The 20,395-nt window shown below is 37.9% G+C and overlaps 1 protein-coding gene across 2 annotated transcripts in view; it reads right to left on the bottom strand.

The window, feature by feature from the left end:
- Positions 1-20,395, bottom strand: part of LDAH (lipid droplet associated hydrolase) — a 119,554-nt gene that overhangs the window by 59,872 nt on the left and 39,287 nt on the right. For both annotated transcript variants that reach the window (XM_083830551.1, XM_083830552.1), the window contains one exon: positions 6,222-6,391. In XM_083830551.1, the coding sequence (XP_083686677.1) occupies positions 6,222-6,391 (170 nt within the window). The remainder of the gene's footprint in view (positions 1-6,221; positions 6,392-20,395) is intronic.

The following is a 20,395-nucleotide window of genomic DNA, read 5'->3' as shown; positions in this document are numbered from 1 at the left end:
TTAATTTTGTCAGTATTGTCATTGTAATTTGGTTACTCTTTTACCCATTTTACTTTTTTATGCTTTCTGCACTTCATCATTTCAGCCTGCAAGTCACATAAAATTCATATAAAAATAGAGTTTCTTCAGATCATGATCCCTACTGCTAGACGCAATTACATATCCATATCTCACCTATCACTGCAATCCATTAAGGAACTAAGAGTGAACAGTTCTCAGCCAGGACAAGTCAAAAGAAAGCTGTACAAACCAAGGACATTTCTTCATGTTTCTGCTGTGCTGCTGGTGACACCACACACTGGCACACAGGCCTACAAAGCATAATCCTCTGTGTGAGAGAAGACAACATCTCTTCAAGAGACTTCTTGCTAATTTTCTGTTTTATGAAGCCTCACTTTGAGATAAAGTTACTTTTGCAAGAGAGTATTAAAGGTGGTAAAAATGCATTTATTCATTAAGCATGTTTTAAACTTCGTAACTGTGAGCCAGATCATAAGAAGTGAATTTGCCTAGACAACAGCTACACATACTAACTTTGTTAAAAAGTACTGACATGTAATTTAAATAATCAACATTTGAACTTGATGCAGCTATGTTAAATAAAACCTTCAAAGATGTCATCAAAATTTGTATCCCTGTTTAACTTGTCCGCTTTTAGGTTTTCATTTTCCTTCTATTTCCAAAACTCACTATAACTTCTAAGCACTTCAGAATCTGCTGAATTAGTGTCCCTTCAGAGATATTTTCTGTCATGATAGCATTACCAGTCTTATATTTACATATATAGGTTCTAATCTCAGTGAAACAGAAATTGAACAAATGGCATTGCCTTAATTCAGTCTTTCCTTCATCCATTCATGCTGCTGAAAAGATTCTCTTATTATCTCAAAGGTCAGATGTGTTTAGCAGTTCCTGCACTGTTAATAGCTCTAGCAGTTCCCGCACTGTTAATAAATCTCCCTCTTTTAATCTCACAGTCCCTGTGGATTTCCAGTAATTCTATACTAAAGAATTTTGTTTTCTTGTAGAAATACCAGTGTTCAAAATCATGGTGACTTTTTTCTTTCCTGTCATTATGAAAGTGCTTCCCAAATTCATAATCAAGCTTTCAACACAACTGAAACTAAATTATTATCTTAACGGGTCGCTGGACTGAATTTTGTATCATAATAAATCTCTTAGCAGAGGAATTCTGACATGTTTCTCTCTGTCATGGCCTAATCCTGCTTTCACTGAAGTTAGGGGGAGCTTTCCAAATACTTCAACAGAAAGGAGCTACGTGTTAACCAGAGATAAAAGAAATTTTAATTCTATTTGAGGCAGAAAGATGTAGGGGTGAGAGAATCTCCTATTTGTCCAGACGAGATTTTGAACCATTACAAACAATTTACATATTCCTTCCTCCCTCCCCATATGTAACTGCTCTCATCACACAAAAACATCTGAACAAGCAAGTGTGATCTCTTTTGCTATGATGGCAAAATATGCACTCATCAATAGTGGCAAAATAAAATTCTCTCCCTGTCTGGCTCAGCTCGGGACAACCAAAAGCTCTAGCAAGGAGAAAAATAAGACACCTACTCGTAGCTTCCGTCTTCAGGAAACTGTATTTCAAAAAGATGATCTCTGCCAATAATCTCTGGAAAAGCTTTGATAGCTTACAGAATTGATGTTGACCAAGAGACTTGGTATATAGTAAGCATGAGTAAAGGATATTAAAATATGGAAATAGTCCAGAATAGCTCCATGTGTGAACACATTTGTCCAGAATGAACCTAGAACACATTAAAAACCACTATCTTAATGTATATTGAAAACAGATTAAGCTGTTTCAGAAAAAGACAGTTCAGAATCATATTTTTTGCTTTAAACTTCCTGTTCCATCTTACTGAAAAATATTTTTTAAGGACGGATGTTCGCATGTTGAGAGAGAGAGTCAATATGAAGATTTTTTTACATTAGTCTATATATTTTCTTTCCTTTCTTCTGTAAGTGAATAATTATTGCATTTTATGTAGCATACAAATATACAGTGCAATGCAAACTATCTTCTTTCATTGCCATTTTTCACTGTTTTAATAAAGCTTCTTTTAAAACAAACTTTTAAAAAATGTACAGATAATTTCTCACGTGCTGAAAAAAAAAATAAATCCCTGGCTAAGAGATGGCAAAGAGAAGACTGTTTCTGAAATTTAGTTTCTTTTTCAATGTCGCTATCAGAAGGGTTACATGATGTCTTCTCCCACTAAGATGTGTTACATAGGGCTGCAGGTAATTGGGAAGAAGCAGACTTCTAGACAAAAGGGGGGAAAAAAAGCTAACAGAGTCATGACATCTGCCATTCTGTTGTGTACCTGTAGGCCATCCATGTTTCCAAGCAAGCTGCTCACAACAGATGGGACACGGCCTTTTGGTTCAGGCATGAGACCAGAAAATGAGGACTACATATGTCAAACTAAAGGTGCGATCTAGGGGAGCACAGAGGCTAATAAAAGACCCAATTGCTAACAGTGCGTTCAACTTTGGAATGAACAGAAGAACTAGTCCAGTATAAGCTAAATTTTAAAAATAACGATAAAATATGTTTCTAACTTTTTGTAACATCAGAAGTTACAACAATAATGTTTTATAGATAACAGCGCCATCTCTTTTTTATATAAATATTTTGAAAAAGAAAGAAATAAAGCTACCAGGCACATATAGGAGTATCACCTAAAATACCTATATTCAATAATGCTCCAACAAAATGCTTTCCATTGAGGTCATTAGATCTCACTGATAATATCAATAATGGGTGAGAAAAACATATTTATATGAATTAGTAACTGGGTAAGCGGGCAGAAAATGCACAGATGGGATATATAGGCAATTCAGTAGTGCAAAACTTTAACCTGCTCTGGCTGGCCCTGCTGGAGCAGGGGTGAGACCAGACGGACCCAGAGGCCCCTTCCAACCTCAGCCATTTTGCGATTCCGTGATGTGTTGTTAGCTATTATTTATAAGATCAGCCAAGTCCTAGCAATTCCCAATATTCTTTGGCATCACTGAGACATAGCAGCAAAGAATGGTTTTGAATAATGTATTTCAGAAATTTTATTTGCTTAAACTGACACATTCTCAGAGGGCTTAAACACTTTCTTTTCAGTGAGTTTTAAAGGAAGAGCAATGTTTACATTGTATGATGGTTTCATTTATTATTAAGTGTTAATTCGCTACCACAAAGATGCTGGCATTTCAATAGCATCATCCCTAATGGAAGACGAATGCTGTAACAGAATGAATTTCATTAGCAAGGAAATGTGTCAATCTTTTGATTAAATTAACAAAGTGAATACTTTAGGAAACAGTAGTGTCGTCAGCAAAGCAGAAGGAAACAGTCAAAGTAAGGATTTGTATTTTAGAAGAGAATGCCTGGAGGATGTAGAGTATTTATGAGTTAGGCTCAAGCTTCAACAACTGAGAAAATCATTTTGTCAGTCAGTTTCACTTTTCAGTTCTGCTATCTGAATGAAGAAGATTATAAGGTTAAGACCAAATATCAAATAACTTGCAGAGTACATTATTGCATTTTTCCATCTCCAAAGAGTAAGGATGATAAACACTTTTCCTTCCCTGTCAGAAAAATTTAGAAAAGCCTGAAAAACTCTGGATGATCCATTTTCCACAAAGAGCTGAATCTTCAAAGATTTGATGCCCACCATGGTAACAGAGAAGTGTCCATGGTTCCGTGTATACCAGCAAATAAAACAACCAGGAGCTATTCCCTGCTCCTGAGACTGAACAGGATGGCATGGGATGGTCCGTCACGACATGGCTGAACTCCCCCCACCTAAAAACAGTCTGTTTGCATCCAAGCTAACTACTGGGAATGGTCCCAGTATTCTCTCAGGCCCAGACCCGTGCCAGGGTGCCCTGCGAGTTGCTGGCTGCTCAGGGCCAAAAGTCTCCTAGGGCATGGTCCGAGAGGGGCACAGCAGAGCTGGCTGTTTCCCAGTGCTCAAACCATGCAGCAGCTCCATTTAGTTACAAGCACAGATGTAACCTGTGTTGCACTTTTCTACTAATTAGGCTTAATTAACAGCATTTATCTGAGACAATAACTTTAAGTTAAGGAGGCTCCTGAAGAAACCATTAACAGAAGCTGCCCTGAGAGTCAAAAGGAAACTGGGGCTGGGCTCCAAAATCAAATTTATCCCAGGGGTAAATTGGCAATTCCTGTTTAAACTCTCTTTTAATAAAAGAAAGTACTATTTCATAGAAACATAGCAAGGAAAACTTAAAAAAATAACAATACCCCATTAACCTGCACAGCACAGGGGCCCCATTCAAAAATGACAGCTGAAGAGCCACCAAGAAGGACAGAAGAGGAGGCAATACTTCATCCTTTTCATGCCTGCTAGCTTAAGCTCATCAGGTTCCCTCATCATTGCACAGGAGAGGGAAAATCTAGTCTACGTTTGGCTGGATTATCAAAGGATATTATTTAAACTGGGTAACCAACATCAAGCCTGCTAAATGTACGTTCCAAATACAAACGTTTACTGAGTTATTTGAACACCAAATACAACACATTAACCTCTAGCTCAGAATAATAAACTGTAAGCAATCAAAGGTTTTTAGAAGCAGAGAATTTAAGACCAAAACCAAAACTCATATAATAAAAGAATATCACATAAGAACTACACAAAAATAAAATCAAATGATCTAGCTACTAAAATACACATATGTGCACAAAATCTTGTGGGAATCAAATATTCCAGTAAAAATAAAGGGAGAGATGGAAACACAAGTTTCTTATTATCACACTTCATATGTTATAAAACCTAACAGTTAACTTATTTTTGGCAAAGGGACAAAGGTTGCACAACACTCTGGCTTACACAAATATTTTCTATTGTTAAATGCATCTTAAATGTAGCTTGTCATATATTAACTTTACACACACAGTGCACCATGCAGTCTAAGTGTGTCCCAAAGACACCTAAGCTTTGAAACATTGATAAATATCAAGCTGCCAATATCCAGTGGGTCAGGTGTAAAAAAATTGCTCAACAATTCATAGTTTAATTGAAACCAGATAAAACCCTTTGTGTCATAAGGACTGGACAGATGTTGACCAAAGAAAAGTTGATATTTTTGGACAAATTACTGCATATGATATTTTCTAGAACACTCCCTCTTGAAAAGAAAAGACAGTAATAAAAGTTCTCCCCCCCCAGAAAAGCATGTTTATAATCACTAAGTGAAATACGCTTGGGGAAATCTATAAGGTTAACCTCATGTTTCACTTTTTTAGTTGCTGTTTTCTTTAAAGGAAAAAAAAAAGTTAGACGTGCTTATGGCGTGGTTATGAAGAAGTGGAAGAACCTACTCACGCATATATTAAATACCGACTGTACATTAACACTGCACTTCATTCCACTGAAGAGCGTATGATGTAAAGGAAGAGGTAATGATTTAGCAAGAGCGAACACTTAAATACAAATAAATTCAGTATTCTTCATTCGTTATCCACTAGGAAAGCGAGTTATTGCTGAGCACTAACAGTTCGCTATCTGCGAGCTGTGAGAACTATGTCCTGCCTTTACCTCGCAACTGCTTCACAGTGACAAAGAAAAGTGTTTAGATACACAATGACAAGAACAGGCAGTAACACCTCCTGTTCTTGTCAAGTTACACAAACCAAGGCTGAGCTGCAGAAGCAGTAATATTTGCATATGTATTCAATTTTAAAAACAAAGTACTTTATAGCAGTACTCATTACAATTTGTATTATTATTCTCTTCCATACATTTCCCCATCTAGAATTAGCAATCTGCTTGCCTTGAGGTAAGAAGCTACTATTAAAATCATAACCCGTCTTCATTTTTGGTGTAGTAACATAATGTAATTACCAGGTATCTAGTACCAGTTTATAAATTATTTAAAGATGAAAAGACAAGTCCTAAAGATATTTATCACCATTACTAATCATTTATATATTACATGGGCATTTAGAGGTCCAAATTAAAAATAAGACCTTTATTTTACAGCAAAATACTTAATTATATTTTATTAGGCTTAGTCATTAATGTTTTTATTTCATTTTAGTAAGAACTAGGATTAAAAGCTTATTTACAGCAAAATATAACTTTCATAGGAAAGGTATGGAGTCACCCATAGTCTAAGCATGTGCTCTGCTTTGCTAATAATACAACTCCCATTCTGTAATGTCGATGTACCTGAAGTTCTGATGCTCGTTTCATCATCTCCAGTGTGATGTAGCAACCAATAGAATGAGCGATCAGTACCAGCTTTATATCTTTTGATACATTCTTTTTGATGAAGTTCAGCTTATGTTCTACTTGTCCGTTGAGTCCAAAAACATCCTCCAGTTCCTTAATATCTGTGTCTGAAACATAAGAGAAAAAAACAACTTTGTTTTAATAGTGGAAGTGTCAGGTATCTCATTTTTCTTCACTTCTTTGGAAAACTCTGAAATAAGTAAAATTTTTACTAAAAAAAAAATGTCAAGTTAACACAGGTGGTAAATATAGACCGTTGATAGATGTGCATGGGATATGAAGACATATAAACTGGGCAACTAGGGAAAGATACAGAAATATATGGAGCTTGATGGTCCATCATCTAGCATTGTGCTCCCTTTCTTTCAGTACAAGACCAACCTCAAGGCATTGGATCAGCTTAAATCAATCCAACTTCATATTGCAAGATCGGGACCTAAACCAACACTGCCCAGGGACAAGAATCCCTTCACTCAAGACAAACTATGTTATCATGCACTGAAGATCTTCAGATATGCAAAATCTCCTGTCTTAAAACAAATATGCAGAAAAAAGTCCCATAGAATGAGGAAAAATATGAAATGCTATGTGCCAAAATAGAGCACTAGCACTTACATGAACTACATGTATTAAGGCAGGTTCCTATCATTATCAATCCAGCTACAAAGAGAAAGATCATGTTACAGTTTCAGGGTTCCAGGTTATTTTGAAAATTCATTAATGTTTTGTCAGGGACCTCCTAAAAGAGCTTGGGCAATCACTTAGGATGAGAACTTCACCACTTGCTTCCTGGCCAGCCATCAAGACCAGGATAATCTCGTGCCTGTAACAATTTGGAGCAATTAGGGCATCGTTAGCACTTGCTCATGAGATGTGAAAGTTCTCAAAAGTTCTAAGTCTAAGGTGACTCACAGGTCTTTCATCTGCTAGAAGAGTACTCTACACACTAAACTGAAAGGTACATTAAAATACACCACTTCAGTTTAAGTTATTGTACAGAACAGAATGCAAGAAGAAAATAGTGAAAAAAAAATGAAAAATGAAAGGCAGAAAGCATGAAGGAACATTGAATCATAGAATATCCTGAGTTGGATGGGACCCACAAAGATCATTGAGTTCAAGTCCTGGGTCCCCAAAGGACTACACAAAAAAACCTCCTGTGTATCTGAGAGCATTGTCCAAATGCTTCGTGAGCTCCGGCAGGCTCAGTGCCGTGACCACTGCCCTGGGAAGCCTGTTCCAGTGCCCGATCACCATCTCGGTGATGAATGTTTTCCTAACACCCAGCCTGAGCCACCCCTGTCACAGCTTCAAGCTGTTTCCTCAAGTCCTAGGAACATATTTGTATAGTTCATCTAAAAGAGATGCCCTAGTACTAATATCACTTGATCCCTTAAACCCGTGCCGTTACCTCAGAGCTCAATGTCACACTCCTGCTTAACCTCCTGATCTGTTACACTGCTTACACGTTGACTTGCAATGCAGCTTTAGTCTGGAAGGGGCCAAATCTCCAGGCAGCAAGGTTCAGACACAGGATGGGGACTGGCTCCTTACGGAGCTATGGTTCTACGCACAGCACATAGGTTCCTGGCATAAACCACCCGTTTATAACCATTCAGCTACCAGATGTGGTGCACGTACAGCCCTAACTGGTCCACCAAATATTAGGTATTTCAGTCCCCACTCTGTTTCTTTTGATGCCTTCTGCGTCAGTTCCTTGTGCGAGAAACAGATGTGGAAGAAACATCCATCAGGCAGAGATGCTGTACAGACACTTACATTAAAGAGTCTGCGAGGCACTCAGAAACTACTGTAAGAGAAAGTTAGCTCGCAGTGGGGACCCATTTCAGGTGTAGCTGGTTTTGTACCTGCTTGAAGAAGGTGCTAACAGAAGTCGTTCCGCCTATGACTCCGAACATACATTACCAAATTACAAAGACTAACTGCTCTTTTAATACGTGTGCAATAAATTTGATGGCAAATGGTCAGGAGCCTCAAATGCTAAAAATCACTAACACGAATGTACTGAGGTTGCTGGGGTTTTGACAGCAACAGTATTGACTGGTAGCCTAAGTGGGTTGGCATTATATTGCCTTTTTGATCTTCTGTATAAAATACAATGTTTTGAAGCAAAATAATTGCTGAAGAATGTGTTCTGATGCCTTTTTTTCTGAGCTTAAAATATTACCACAGAGGTAACAACAAGCAAATTTGTCTTCAGCTAATCTAGTATTTCTACTAAAAGTACTAATGATCATAACCCAGCATAATTTATAGTAGTTTACTCTAAATGAAAAAGAGATTTACTAAAACACACTCAGAGAATGCAAAATTAGATTAGAAGTAATATATTAACTATTAGGCTTTCTACAAGTAATGGAAAACAAAAAGCTTGCTCTGTTTTCCAAAACCCTAAGGCCAGATTGTTTTTAATCTTAATTTCTATTTTTAGCAAAAGCTACATTTTATTTATTTATACAGCAACTTAACCCCATGCAGACGTGGGCTGTCTACATCATAAGTCTAATTAAGGGTATGTATAACACACACAAAACACAGAATAGCAGAAATACGGTGACCCACTGGATACAGCAACAAGTGACAGAGTATGTTTCATTCAGCATATATATATTACCATGTGTTGGGTTGAGGAGATTAATTCTCCTTTGTAAACATTTGCTACCATTCCCATGCTTTATTTCTCAGGCACTGCCATCTCCAGTGATTTATCAGCAAGCCTTTTCATGTTTGACATTCCATTCATAGCCTTCGTTCTTGAAAATAAGGGATTTTACAAGAATTTCAGCTTACTTCTAGGTTAGAGGAACAGAAAAGGATGCAAAGTAGGTGTATAAACCTTCTAGAGAATCTCTCATGGTTCACAAGACCAGAGAAACCAAGCAGGAAAGAAAACAAATTTTACTTGTATTATTCATACAGTCTCGTGATTTTGAAGCCAATCTTATGATTCCTTTGTCAATACAGACGACGGAAAATCAAGCTTGCCCAGGTTAACAGCAACTTTTGACTACACCAGTTCAGAATCTGCTACAAGAGACACGCTGAAAATTATTGCAATGCTATTAATAACCAATACAGCAAATACAGCCTGGCCCAGTCTCAACATTTTCAAAGTTGTCTAATATAGTTAATCAGTTACACCTGTTTCTTAAACTTTAGATATCTAATTTAATATATAGTTACCCAGTAAATAGCAGTGTGGAGACCCAGGGCAACATATTCACGGCTATTACTGATTTCATTAGTGATGTGTCTGTTCAGAACCATTTTTGCAGCCAAAGTAAGAACCTCAAGGAGGGATATGGGTCATGCCTGTAGGGATTAAGAGAAGGGAATAAGGCCTTTTCCTCCTCTTGTTTGCCCAGACTTGAGGTTAGGACTTAAGCATATCGAAAATGAGTCCTGACAGCCAGTGCTGACTCAACAGAATTGTTCTGAAGTTTAATACAATTTTTCCTTTTCTTCTGAAACACTGGTTTGTTGCCAAACCGAGTCACTTCGGCATTAATTCTAGAAAAGCCACCCTGGAGGATGAGCATGCAGTACAGGGTCTGGAGATGCGTGCACCAACCTCCAGTCATCCCAGACTGATCCAGCTCTCTTTTATCAGGTGAACTACACTTTCACAGAATCTGTATGGAAATACATATTCTATTTTACTTCTGGACAAATATAAAATTGCCAATGTCTCATGTTAGTTCATGTTTCCCCAATGCAAATGTTATGCTTATAATAGCCCAAAATATGCGGATCTGGGCTGTGTCACAGGTTTGAAAGATTTATTTATTTATTTTATGGAATAAAATTGTCCAGGGATTATCCAAAATCAACACGAATTTCTTGGGTGGAGGAGCTTAAATGGGTTCTTTATATAAGCAAACAGACTTGCACAAACACACTGGCAGTCAGCTCTCCAATGGCTCTACATCAGAGAAGGGACCAGAGGGTGAGTTACTTTACCTCAGGTGTGGAATAAACGAAGTGGCTGAAATAGAGCTCAGTTAAGCAGTTTTCAGATAGCACAAATTATCCTACTTGAACCTTAAGCTGCAAACACCCCATTTGGGCCAAGGCATGTGATTTCAAGACTTTATTTAGCTGAAGTGTATTAAAAGAAATACTGTATTTCCTTATTTTCTTTGGCAAAGCATTAATCTTCTGATGTGCTTTTGGAAAAACAAATGCGCAATCACTTTAATGAATCTCTTTCTCTGACCTCTACTAAACCCAGTGTCAGAAAACAATGATAGATTAAAATAAAGTGTTTGCTCTAAGATAGTCGACAAGTTAATCTTGCTAGGGAAGAGGACTTCAGTTTTCAAGGAAGTAACAGAGAATTTTGTTTGTTTTTCAGCTGTGTATGCAAGGGAAATTCTCAGGCAGAAAAAAAAAAAAGCACATCAGTTAAATGAGCGGCCTCATGTAGATCGACCATCCTCCAAGTTATGAAGCAGAAAACGAACAAACAAACAAGCTTTTTGTCCTTAACACAAATATATTCAACATTTCTTGTAGCAAGACAAAAGACTAACCACATCACTGACCTAGTACAAATATGGACTGCTTCAGGTAGCATCTTAAGAAAAAAAATATATTGCTGCTTTAGGAACAAACTGAACAGACTAATCACAAATCAATCACAAAATAACAAATGAAATAACTAACCAATTTTGCTTGGTCATTATGAATCTATAAAATGGCTTGATTCAGACAGCATTTGACCTAAGTCTCATGTTGGTGCCTTGTTTCAAAAAAAAAAAAAAAGTTTCTGCTTCTTGGCTTTGCTTTTTTTTAATTAATTATAGGAAGGAAAACTGCATGGGAAAACAGGGGACAAAGTGGCAGAATTTGTTTCAGGTTCTGAGAACAGCACACTGCCTTTCTTTATAATACTGCATTGCAAGTCTGGCTTTCACGAAAAAAAACCACCTCCACCTCCCCTGCAAGAAAAGGATGGGTGAGAAATCGCAGACACTGATCTTTCCATGAATGCTGGCACGTAGCTGGAGGTGCCAACAAGAGACCAATGATCCCCTGAAGAAAGAACAACAGGGGTTTTCTTTATTCCTAGGGACGTATTGCCATGAAAATGGCACCAAGCTGGTGACCAGGGAACCCGTACACTGCAACAGTATTGCTAGCGAGACCCATAAGGTAGTGTAGCTCCAGGAATGAGATGATGCCTGTCTTGAATAAACCCGAGGAACTTGCTTGTTACCTAAAAGGCAGGATAAACCTTAGTGGATAAGTACCAGTAAGGTGACCAAGGCAAGTTTCTATGACTGGGACGAGGCTCTTTGCAGTGTGTGGCCTACACTGAGGAAGCCATTAAAGCAAAGAGGAAGACTGGTGTTCCAGAAGGAAAGGGTTGTGTGTGACCTTGTGACACGAAGCAGACAGCATCCAAACAAGGAAGAGTGTCACTGAATCTGGCGTCAGGGCCTGTGTGAAAAGGTGACTTGGAGTTATATGTGAAGAAAAGGGAGGAAAAGAAAACCCTGCCCTACCTGCCTTGCATCTTCCCCTTCGCTACTCATTTGCTCCAAGAGGTAGCACCAGGATATCTAAGGACAAACTCCGATGGACCTAGCACGGGGTCAAGAATTTTCAGAACTGAACCTTTTACAAGATAAAGACAAGTTTGGATCTGGAAACTGAGCTCAGGGGCTGCAAAGGGGTTCACTCGGCCTCTCCTCGCAGCTCTTGTCAGGTGGGTGCTATCACCTTACTGCTTACCGTTAGCAGTGAGGAGAGAAACAAGTTTCAATGCATGACAATGCAGTAACATCACAAGAAATTGATCTTTGTCTTCATGTAGATTAATCTTTGTCTTCACAAGGCAGGCAGAAAGCAGCCCCACAACTGATTACTTAGGAGGACTACCTGTTAAACAGGGTTGCATAGTCAGAGGTCTAATTCTGTAAACTAAATAACCTATCTGGTTGTTTTTTTTCTTGTAGCAAAATATAGCAATTCCTCACCACTGAATAATGCCATCTGAAATGTTTAAACAGAACGGTGTGCTTAAAAACTGAGCTTTCTGGTTTGTGGGTCTAATTTTGGAAAATCTTTTAGAAAATACATCCCCTGAAGATATATTGCTTAGAGCCTGAATGCTTCACCCAATCTTTCATTTGATTATTGAAGCCTGGATAATTTGTATCAGCAAGTGATAAAATGCCAAAGAAGTGGGATGGAAACCGTGAAAGAATGCTCAATAAATACCAAAGAACTCCTACTGACACCAGGAACCAGGTCTTAAAGCATTGTGTTTTAGATTAACCCTTAGACCTTCATCTGGCCCTAGTACCCTCAGGAACTGTTCATGCAACTTTTAAGATAAACACACCACTCATTAGTGTTTATTGAAGTAATTACTTTTTGTAAAGGTATCCTCTACAAATAAATTACCATGTACTCAAGACACTGAAATGGTCATAGGTATTATTTTCTTTATTAGAAAAATAACAAGACCTTAATTTACAAATTAAACTACCGATTTCCTTTACTATCTACATACCTATTGCTGGGACACTTATTTAACACCTAATCTGTTTTTGAAAGGAAGCTGTATCATAATTAAATTAGTACTTGCATAGTCTGACCAAATGAAGTAATAAACATGTGAAATACTAAAAAACAATTTTGATTAAAAACATACTACAGTACATTGAACTTACTGAATGAAGATGTCTGTGAGAGACTTCTTTTCATTTTGCATTCCCAGTCTTGCTTCCCTCTAGTTAAAGCAACTATCACCGAGGTATAATGAGATAACAGTGCAAGGCTTGAGATAAATTTTGTTGCTTGTCTCTATTTTTGGCAAGGAAAGCATCATTAAACAGTGTTTTATTGTGCAGTTTTATGTCAAACTGTACCTCCGTTATCATTTTTAAATGCATACACCAAATCTAATATGGGTGTTTAACATAAATGGATTCTTTTCTGTTTCTGAAGGATTGCATTTTACTGTCAAACTGAACAACTACAGAAGTGTAATTTAAAACAATTTTCAATATCATTATTAAAAAAATAACAAAAAGCAAAGTAAAACAAAGCAAAAAAAACAACTTGGCAGGGGAGGGGTTAGAGGGACCATCACTGTACAGGAGCAGACCTAAATTTCCATTATAAAGTAACTTCAAGGAGCAAAAGCGAAGAGGTCTGAGCTGCGGGGAAGCTGATTGTTCATGTTCATTTTCTTGTGAATTCCTTGCTTCACTTGCCCACACAAACACAACAGGAAGGGACTTCCTCACTGTGGCCAACCGCTACGTAAGACGTATCTTGATATAGGACCAAGTATTATGTTCACTATGACTCTATTCATCTCAGGTTGGTTGGTTGGTTGATTTTTTCTTTGTTTGTTTGTTTCATTTCTAAGCAGCTCTTTTGAAGGCAGAACACTACTTGGATTATTACAGATCTCAGCAGACCTAATTATTTTGAATAGCAAAACTTGCAGCACCATTTTCCTTAGTTGCATTGATTGTAAAAGTGAAGTAAGGTCAACACGCCAGGTATCCCACTTTGCACATCATTTCACTTTGCAGAATATCCTCCACAAGACAACTAACTGCAGAATACAATAAAGCAATGTTATGTCCTTACTTTATTATAAGTTAGACTTTTATCTAGGCTTTACTCAGCTTTTTCCCAGTTTTGAAGTCATTTCATGTCTGGACTTTCATATCTACACTTGCAAAGCAACAGACAACTAATAGTTTCAGTGCTGACAATCCTTCAAAATATTCCAGCAATTCTCCCTTTTCCAGTAATTCCAAAATAAATCATCTCTACCACTGCTGGTTAAGGAAGAATCACTAAACATAGCCCAAATCACTGAAATACACTGGAGTACATACCATTAAACAGGTACAAAACCAAACCAGTAACACCATTATAGTGGGAACCCCTGAATGTATTACTTTTGTTGGGATTGCTGAGGTCTCAACATTTCAGAGTAACTCCACAGCAAAGACATGCCATGACAGCAGCTATCAGTGTAGCAGGGCTCAGCCTTTCCATTCCAGGTGCTGAAGGGGAACATCACAGGGGAAAAAAAAAAAAGAAAAGGGGACAGAGAGAGGCATTATGAAGAAAGCAAGAAGTAGCCTTGCACTGGCATAGCTATCATACACAGTGATAAGAAGCAGAGCTCATGTCCTTGAAAATACAATGGTTGAGAAAATGAAGTCATTCACAAGATCTTCAGGAAAACATCTGCCACAAGGCGTGCACTGAACACAGAAGGGCACATTCTGACTGAGCCTCTGGGAGGGATCATCGTACCAGTAGTACATGTTCAAACAACATAGGGAAAATCTTACAATTTCCATTATCTTGTTGACTTGCTGAGCTAGGCTGCAAAAATCAATCCAGGCCCCCTAGCTCCCCCCAGATACCACTTCCACTCCCCCAGAAGTCTGTTTTCCTTGCTATGCCGGACTGGCAGGTGGTACTCTTCCAGATGTCCACCTTGAGTGTTTCCCTTAGGAATACTCATTTCACATATGGTCTGAAATAATATCACCCAGTTTTACAAGGGCAAATGTGTTTCATTGGTATTTGAATTATCTTGCACCATCAGCCTGAGGCATGTGATGCATGAGTCTATCCAGGAAAAACACACACACAGGGCGTTGTTCCTTACGGTAATTCCTTACTGCAAAGCACACGAGTATCACGATCTTTTTGTGTTTGGCCAGATCTAACATCTTCCAATTTAACACCAGGAAAATGCAATCTTGAAACAAAGGCATGGAAATTTCTCACTGAATGAAGTAACAAAAAGCAACTTCAGTATATAACACACTTTCACAACAACTTGTGTTTGCACAGTTTGACAATGGAAGAAAAACTAAATAATGATTCCTGCACATCACCAAGACTGCCTACATGCAGCATGACAATAAGAGGCATAGAAAGGGCAGTGGCAATTATACGAGGGTTGAAATGAACAAAAAACAATGAATGTAATTTCATAGGAATGGATTCAGTAGGTGTATGATAAATAAAACACTGTGCCGTAGTAGGCAAGTCTAACAGTCACACCTATTGAAAACAGCACTTCAAAACTTTGGGAAGTTTAAACACATACAAGTAGAGAAAGAGGGACTAAGAGCAAATAAAGGAGAGCCGAAGCTTGGAGTGAAGACAGACAGCAAGCCAAGGAAGACAACCCATGTTATTCCACAGACAGGGAGTCAAAAGTATTGTTAAAAGTGTGAGAAAATGGCAATGAGTACAGAACAATATTAAGAGGTGGAAGGCTGAACAAGCAAGCAGCTAGGAAGGTATCTGGATGGGCAGCTATACAGTAACACAAGTAGCAATACAGAATTTCAACATTATAGCAACTTACAGGAAGGTAGAACTGGCTGGATCCATGGGTGATGTTTTCTGAAGCACTCAACTGAAAGCAACTCAAATGTAAAACCATATGTGAAAGCAAATTGCTTTTCTGAAGCAATTCAACTGCTGCTGAAACCCAGCTAAAACTTCTGATTTGTTAGGCCAGTTCTGATTTCTCTTGAAAATCCATCCCAAAATCATATTTAGAACTGATAAAGACAAAGACCGAAATGTTCAAATAAGTGTAAGTCTTCAGAGTAACATTAAAATAACAGTAGTACACTTCCTAACTCCTCTAGCTACAATGATGGCAGTTGGATGGCATTCAGTGCAAATTTAGGGCTTTTTCTTTACTCTTGCATATGTTCATCTCAGATGATACTACACTAGTAGGATACTGTACTGATACTACATAAAGTGTTGGCTTGTATCTTCACCTGTCCACGGAAATGTTAAATTTAGTGTACAGAATAACCACCTGCAGTAAGCAGATTCCGATTATATAACAACGCTGTCTAGCACCCTTCTTATTTTAAGGAGTAAACAACCCACTTAGGAAAGCACAACGTTTTTCCATCTTTAACCTGTATACTTCCAAACTCTCAGATGATAAGTTTTCAAAATCACATCTTAGATTCCCTGATGCTGTAAATTAGTGCCACGCCACTGGCTGCAGAAGAGCTGTGTCACTTTATTACAGGTGAGAACACGACCCCATGCTACCAGCACTGCAGGCCGTAGAGCACGAAACGTTTGCAAAACAGTACTGCAGAGCTACCTCACAGTGCTCAGCCAATGCTTCTACTTATTCCCTGCCTCAAAAAGCCTACCAAGTCTCTGCTGGGTCTCCTCTTTGCACAAGGTGAGCACACTGACAGCAAAGGGAAGCAGCTGCGATCCCTACTGGGAGTCAGAGCAACAGGGGCTTTGCTGCTGGCTGCTGTGACATCAAGAGACATTTGCAGCCTGGAGGTTCCAGTTCTCTGCTCCGATACTCCCCACCGAGCTACATGTTCGCCATCACCTGAACTTGTGTGGAATCAGTGGAAAAGGACATGATTTTGGTTTAGGAGCACTTCAAACTCCATCTTTCATTACTTCCCACAGCATAAGGCAAAAGAGAAATGGACAAAACGCTGTATGTAAAAGCCTGAATTTATTAAAATCAGTGGCAAGGCTGAGGAGAGAAAATAGAATATATAGAGAGAATAGTTTGCACTGTCTTGAAATAAGGCAGCTTTTTTTAATCACTTCTTGATGCTTTAAATAATAACCTGCAGGTGATGTATAGTGCAAACTGCCTATCTCTGGGGAAGAAACACATTTCTATCAAATTAACCACTTTAAATTATATGATTTATATCTTTTCTTCTGTTAAACTATTTAAAATTTAATTGACACATTTGTTGCCTATAATCAAGATTTAATGAAAGTTTCATTTGTAGTCACCTAACTGAACTACACAGCAGAGCAGGTACAGCAACATGCCACAGATACTGGTGATGGCTCTATTTTTCCCTGGAGTTTTGCATCATAGCTGACATCGAGACTGAAGTGCTACCATTACAGTGCTGATTTGTCATTATAAATGAATAAGGGAGTTTTTGCTCTTCATTTTACACAGGTGAGATGTGCTACACAGAAAGCAAACCACCTGTGACCAACAAAGAGTGCCACGCTCACAGCCGGGTAAGAGTCAGTTTTCTTGTTCTTTTATGTTAGTAGACATCAAAGCCGCAGCTCGCTACAGTCTCTTTGAAACTGACAAAGTAAAAAGTATAAAGTATAATTAAAGTATAATTACTAAATTATACTTTACAGTATAATTTTTTGAATTAGTTACTGAAAGTAACTGAATTTGACCCATACAAACAGATCCAAATATAATCATGCAGAGTTTAATATATATTGACGTGCATTCAGAAATACAGTAATTAATCTCTTCATGATTAACTGCAGGATTAAACTTCTCCAAACCATGTAAACATTACCATAGAAGTCAACGGAGTCTCAGATGGCAAAGGTTCAGTGGTAGTATGTCTGAAAACAGCTATACTCTAAAAAAAAAAAAAAGGCAAAAAACAAACAAACAAACCCAACAACAAAACAAAACAAAACAACAACAAAACCACTACAACAGCAATCCTAGAGAACTTTGCTAGAGTTTGTTTCACGGTTTAACCCAACAGGGATTAATTTGGCAACTAGGCAGCCACTTGACTTCACCAGTAATTTGACAGCTGTAATAAATTAAATTGTTTTAATAAATGCATTCATGCACAAAACAGAATTTTAAATTTAGAAAGGTAAGAGTATGTTTAGCTTAAATCAAAAGAACAGTCTCATGTTCAGCATCAAAAGGAGGAAAAAAAGGAAAAACTCCTTCATCTAACGCACCAATGACGGTCCCTCATTCAACCTGGGTCCCCAACACTGTTACCATTTTGTCCCTGCTCCTTTCCCAAAGCATACAACCCTTACTCAGATTCTGGTGAGAGATATAAGTAGATGCACTAGAGGTGTGAGTAATTCATTAAAGAATCTGATCTAAGAGTGAGGCCAGTGGCACTCTGTGCATAATCTGCTTTATATCCACCTACGTTTCCGTGAAACACCTACATTGCCTCTTAAAGAAAGGGAAACTCCCCCAAACCAAAGCAAACAGAGGCTCCAAGTTCCACACTTGATTATTTTTAGAATCTGGAACTGTGCTGTGCATTGTTGATAGTTCCTGAGTCTTATGACAGCAGATCACTGTGAATTAAAAATAAAACTACTGGGAAACACTGAATTGATCGCACCAAGATCAGCAACATTTTTGCAAGCTTTGTGGGATCAAAATTAAATATAAGGTCTATATCAGAAAGTAGGAATTATTATTAATAAATAAACAATTTGATCTTTTTTTTTTTTTTTTCCCTGGTGTTAACCTATGTAGTGAAAAACTTTTGGTTCAGCTATTGAAACAAACCCAGACCTGTTACATCATCGGAGAGAAGGGATTATTCCCTGCTATGGGGATAGTCCATTTTCAGTCCTTTAGCAAATGTGAATGTATTTTTCAATCTGATTTGGGATTAAAAGATTCTTAAGCATTATCCCGAGGGAAAATAATCTGAATCATTTCAATAATTTGTTTATTGAATTATTTCACTTTTTCTATTTCTCTACGATAGTACAGAAAACATTTAATCGAGTTAGTCTGAAACATCACAGCACTGCTCATCTCAGTGAACTGTGACATGCCTTCTAAAGTCAAGACACCAAAAGATATAACTGTTACCTTTTCATAGGGTTCAAATTCTTGAACACTTCTTTCCCCCCACTAACAGCCATCTGCATCTAATTAGAAATGATGGTATCAGCTGGAGAACATACCTATGTCATGGGGTGAAAGGCAGAAAATGATCCATAAACAATCTCAAAACCTACATCCAAATTTTCCTGGAATGCAGTAAAGAAATTATACTCTCCAATGGATGAATGTCAATTTTTTTTTAAACATCTTGTTTTCTGGATAAGGATCCAGAAGTCTGTATCAGGTTTCAAAAATTGTTACTTTAAAACACATCTTTAAATTTGAATTATATTAACTTTATTTGTAGATATGGGTGAAAAAAAAAGTTTCTTCTAACAGGGGAATTAGTTGAATAAAGTGCTAGAATAGACTAGAAAGCTATTCATGGACTTTTTTAATAGTATACACAGATACTATGTTGACAGTGAAAAACCTTGAAAGAAATAGAAACTAGAGGGAACTTATTGTTCATATAGTTATAATAAAAATAAAGATAAACCCCTTTTCTTAGTAACACCAGCAAAAATTGGTCACTAGTCCATCACAATCAATGGAATAGAGTCATGCATTAAGTGGTACCAGAATCAGCTTAATAGTGTTTAAGTGATCATTATAAATAAATACATGACTGTTAAAGTATGCTGTTATGAGCAGTTAAAATTAATAACATTTTGGTTGGCCAGAAAAGAAAATAATAAAACAATTCAGAAACACTGCACATATGGCACAATTTTATTTTTTCAGTTTTGATTTTGAATTGAACAAGATTTTCAAACACATGATTAAAATTAAGCGGAGCTGATAAAGAATGCCAAATGCCAACATTTCATTCAAAGGATCTCTTTGCATAATTACAGGCATGATTACAGGACCTCTATGAATAATTAGCTGAATGTGGCTCAAGGGAAAGGCGCGTTACAGTAAATGGCGGACAGCAGCATCTCCAGGGCTGCTTGCTTTTCACACGTTTTGATTTAAAACACTGCGGTGGGTTCCCACCGTGAACTGTTCATTTATTTCCTTAAAACAGACACCCAGCAGTAAAACCATACAGCAAAACACAGATCTTACCAGGTAAAGACAAAAACTTCAGCATTTAAACGCCTCATAACAACTTCCAAATGCACACACACACTTCCTTCCTCTAGCTGCCCTCTCCAAAGAGGAGGAAGGAATATGGTTACTGGACAGCAGCACCTGCTGCAGCAGGAGGGGCAGCCAGACAAAAGTGCCCTGAGCTGGCAGTTCCTGCCCCATCCTGAGAAAACAACCGCTTCCTCGGCGCATGCAGGGACCCTCGCTGGTGACAAGCACCGCAGGAGGACCTCGGGGTGATTAATCAGTGCTGAGGCCAGCTACGTAAACAGGAAGCTTCTCCTCTCTGAGCTTTAAGAAAAAAAATCACACTTGGATGTTAAACTAGTTTAATTCTATCTGG

The sequence above is a fragment of the Anser anser genome (assembly GCF_964211835.1).
Source record: "Anser anser genome assembly, chromosome: 3".
NCBI classification, from domain to species: domain Eukaryota; kingdom Metazoa; phylum Chordata; class Aves; order Anseriformes; family Anatidae; genus Anser; species Anser anser.
The sequence above is the reverse complement of the archived record's forward strand: the minus strand, read 5'-3'. Positions and strand labels throughout refer to the sequence as shown.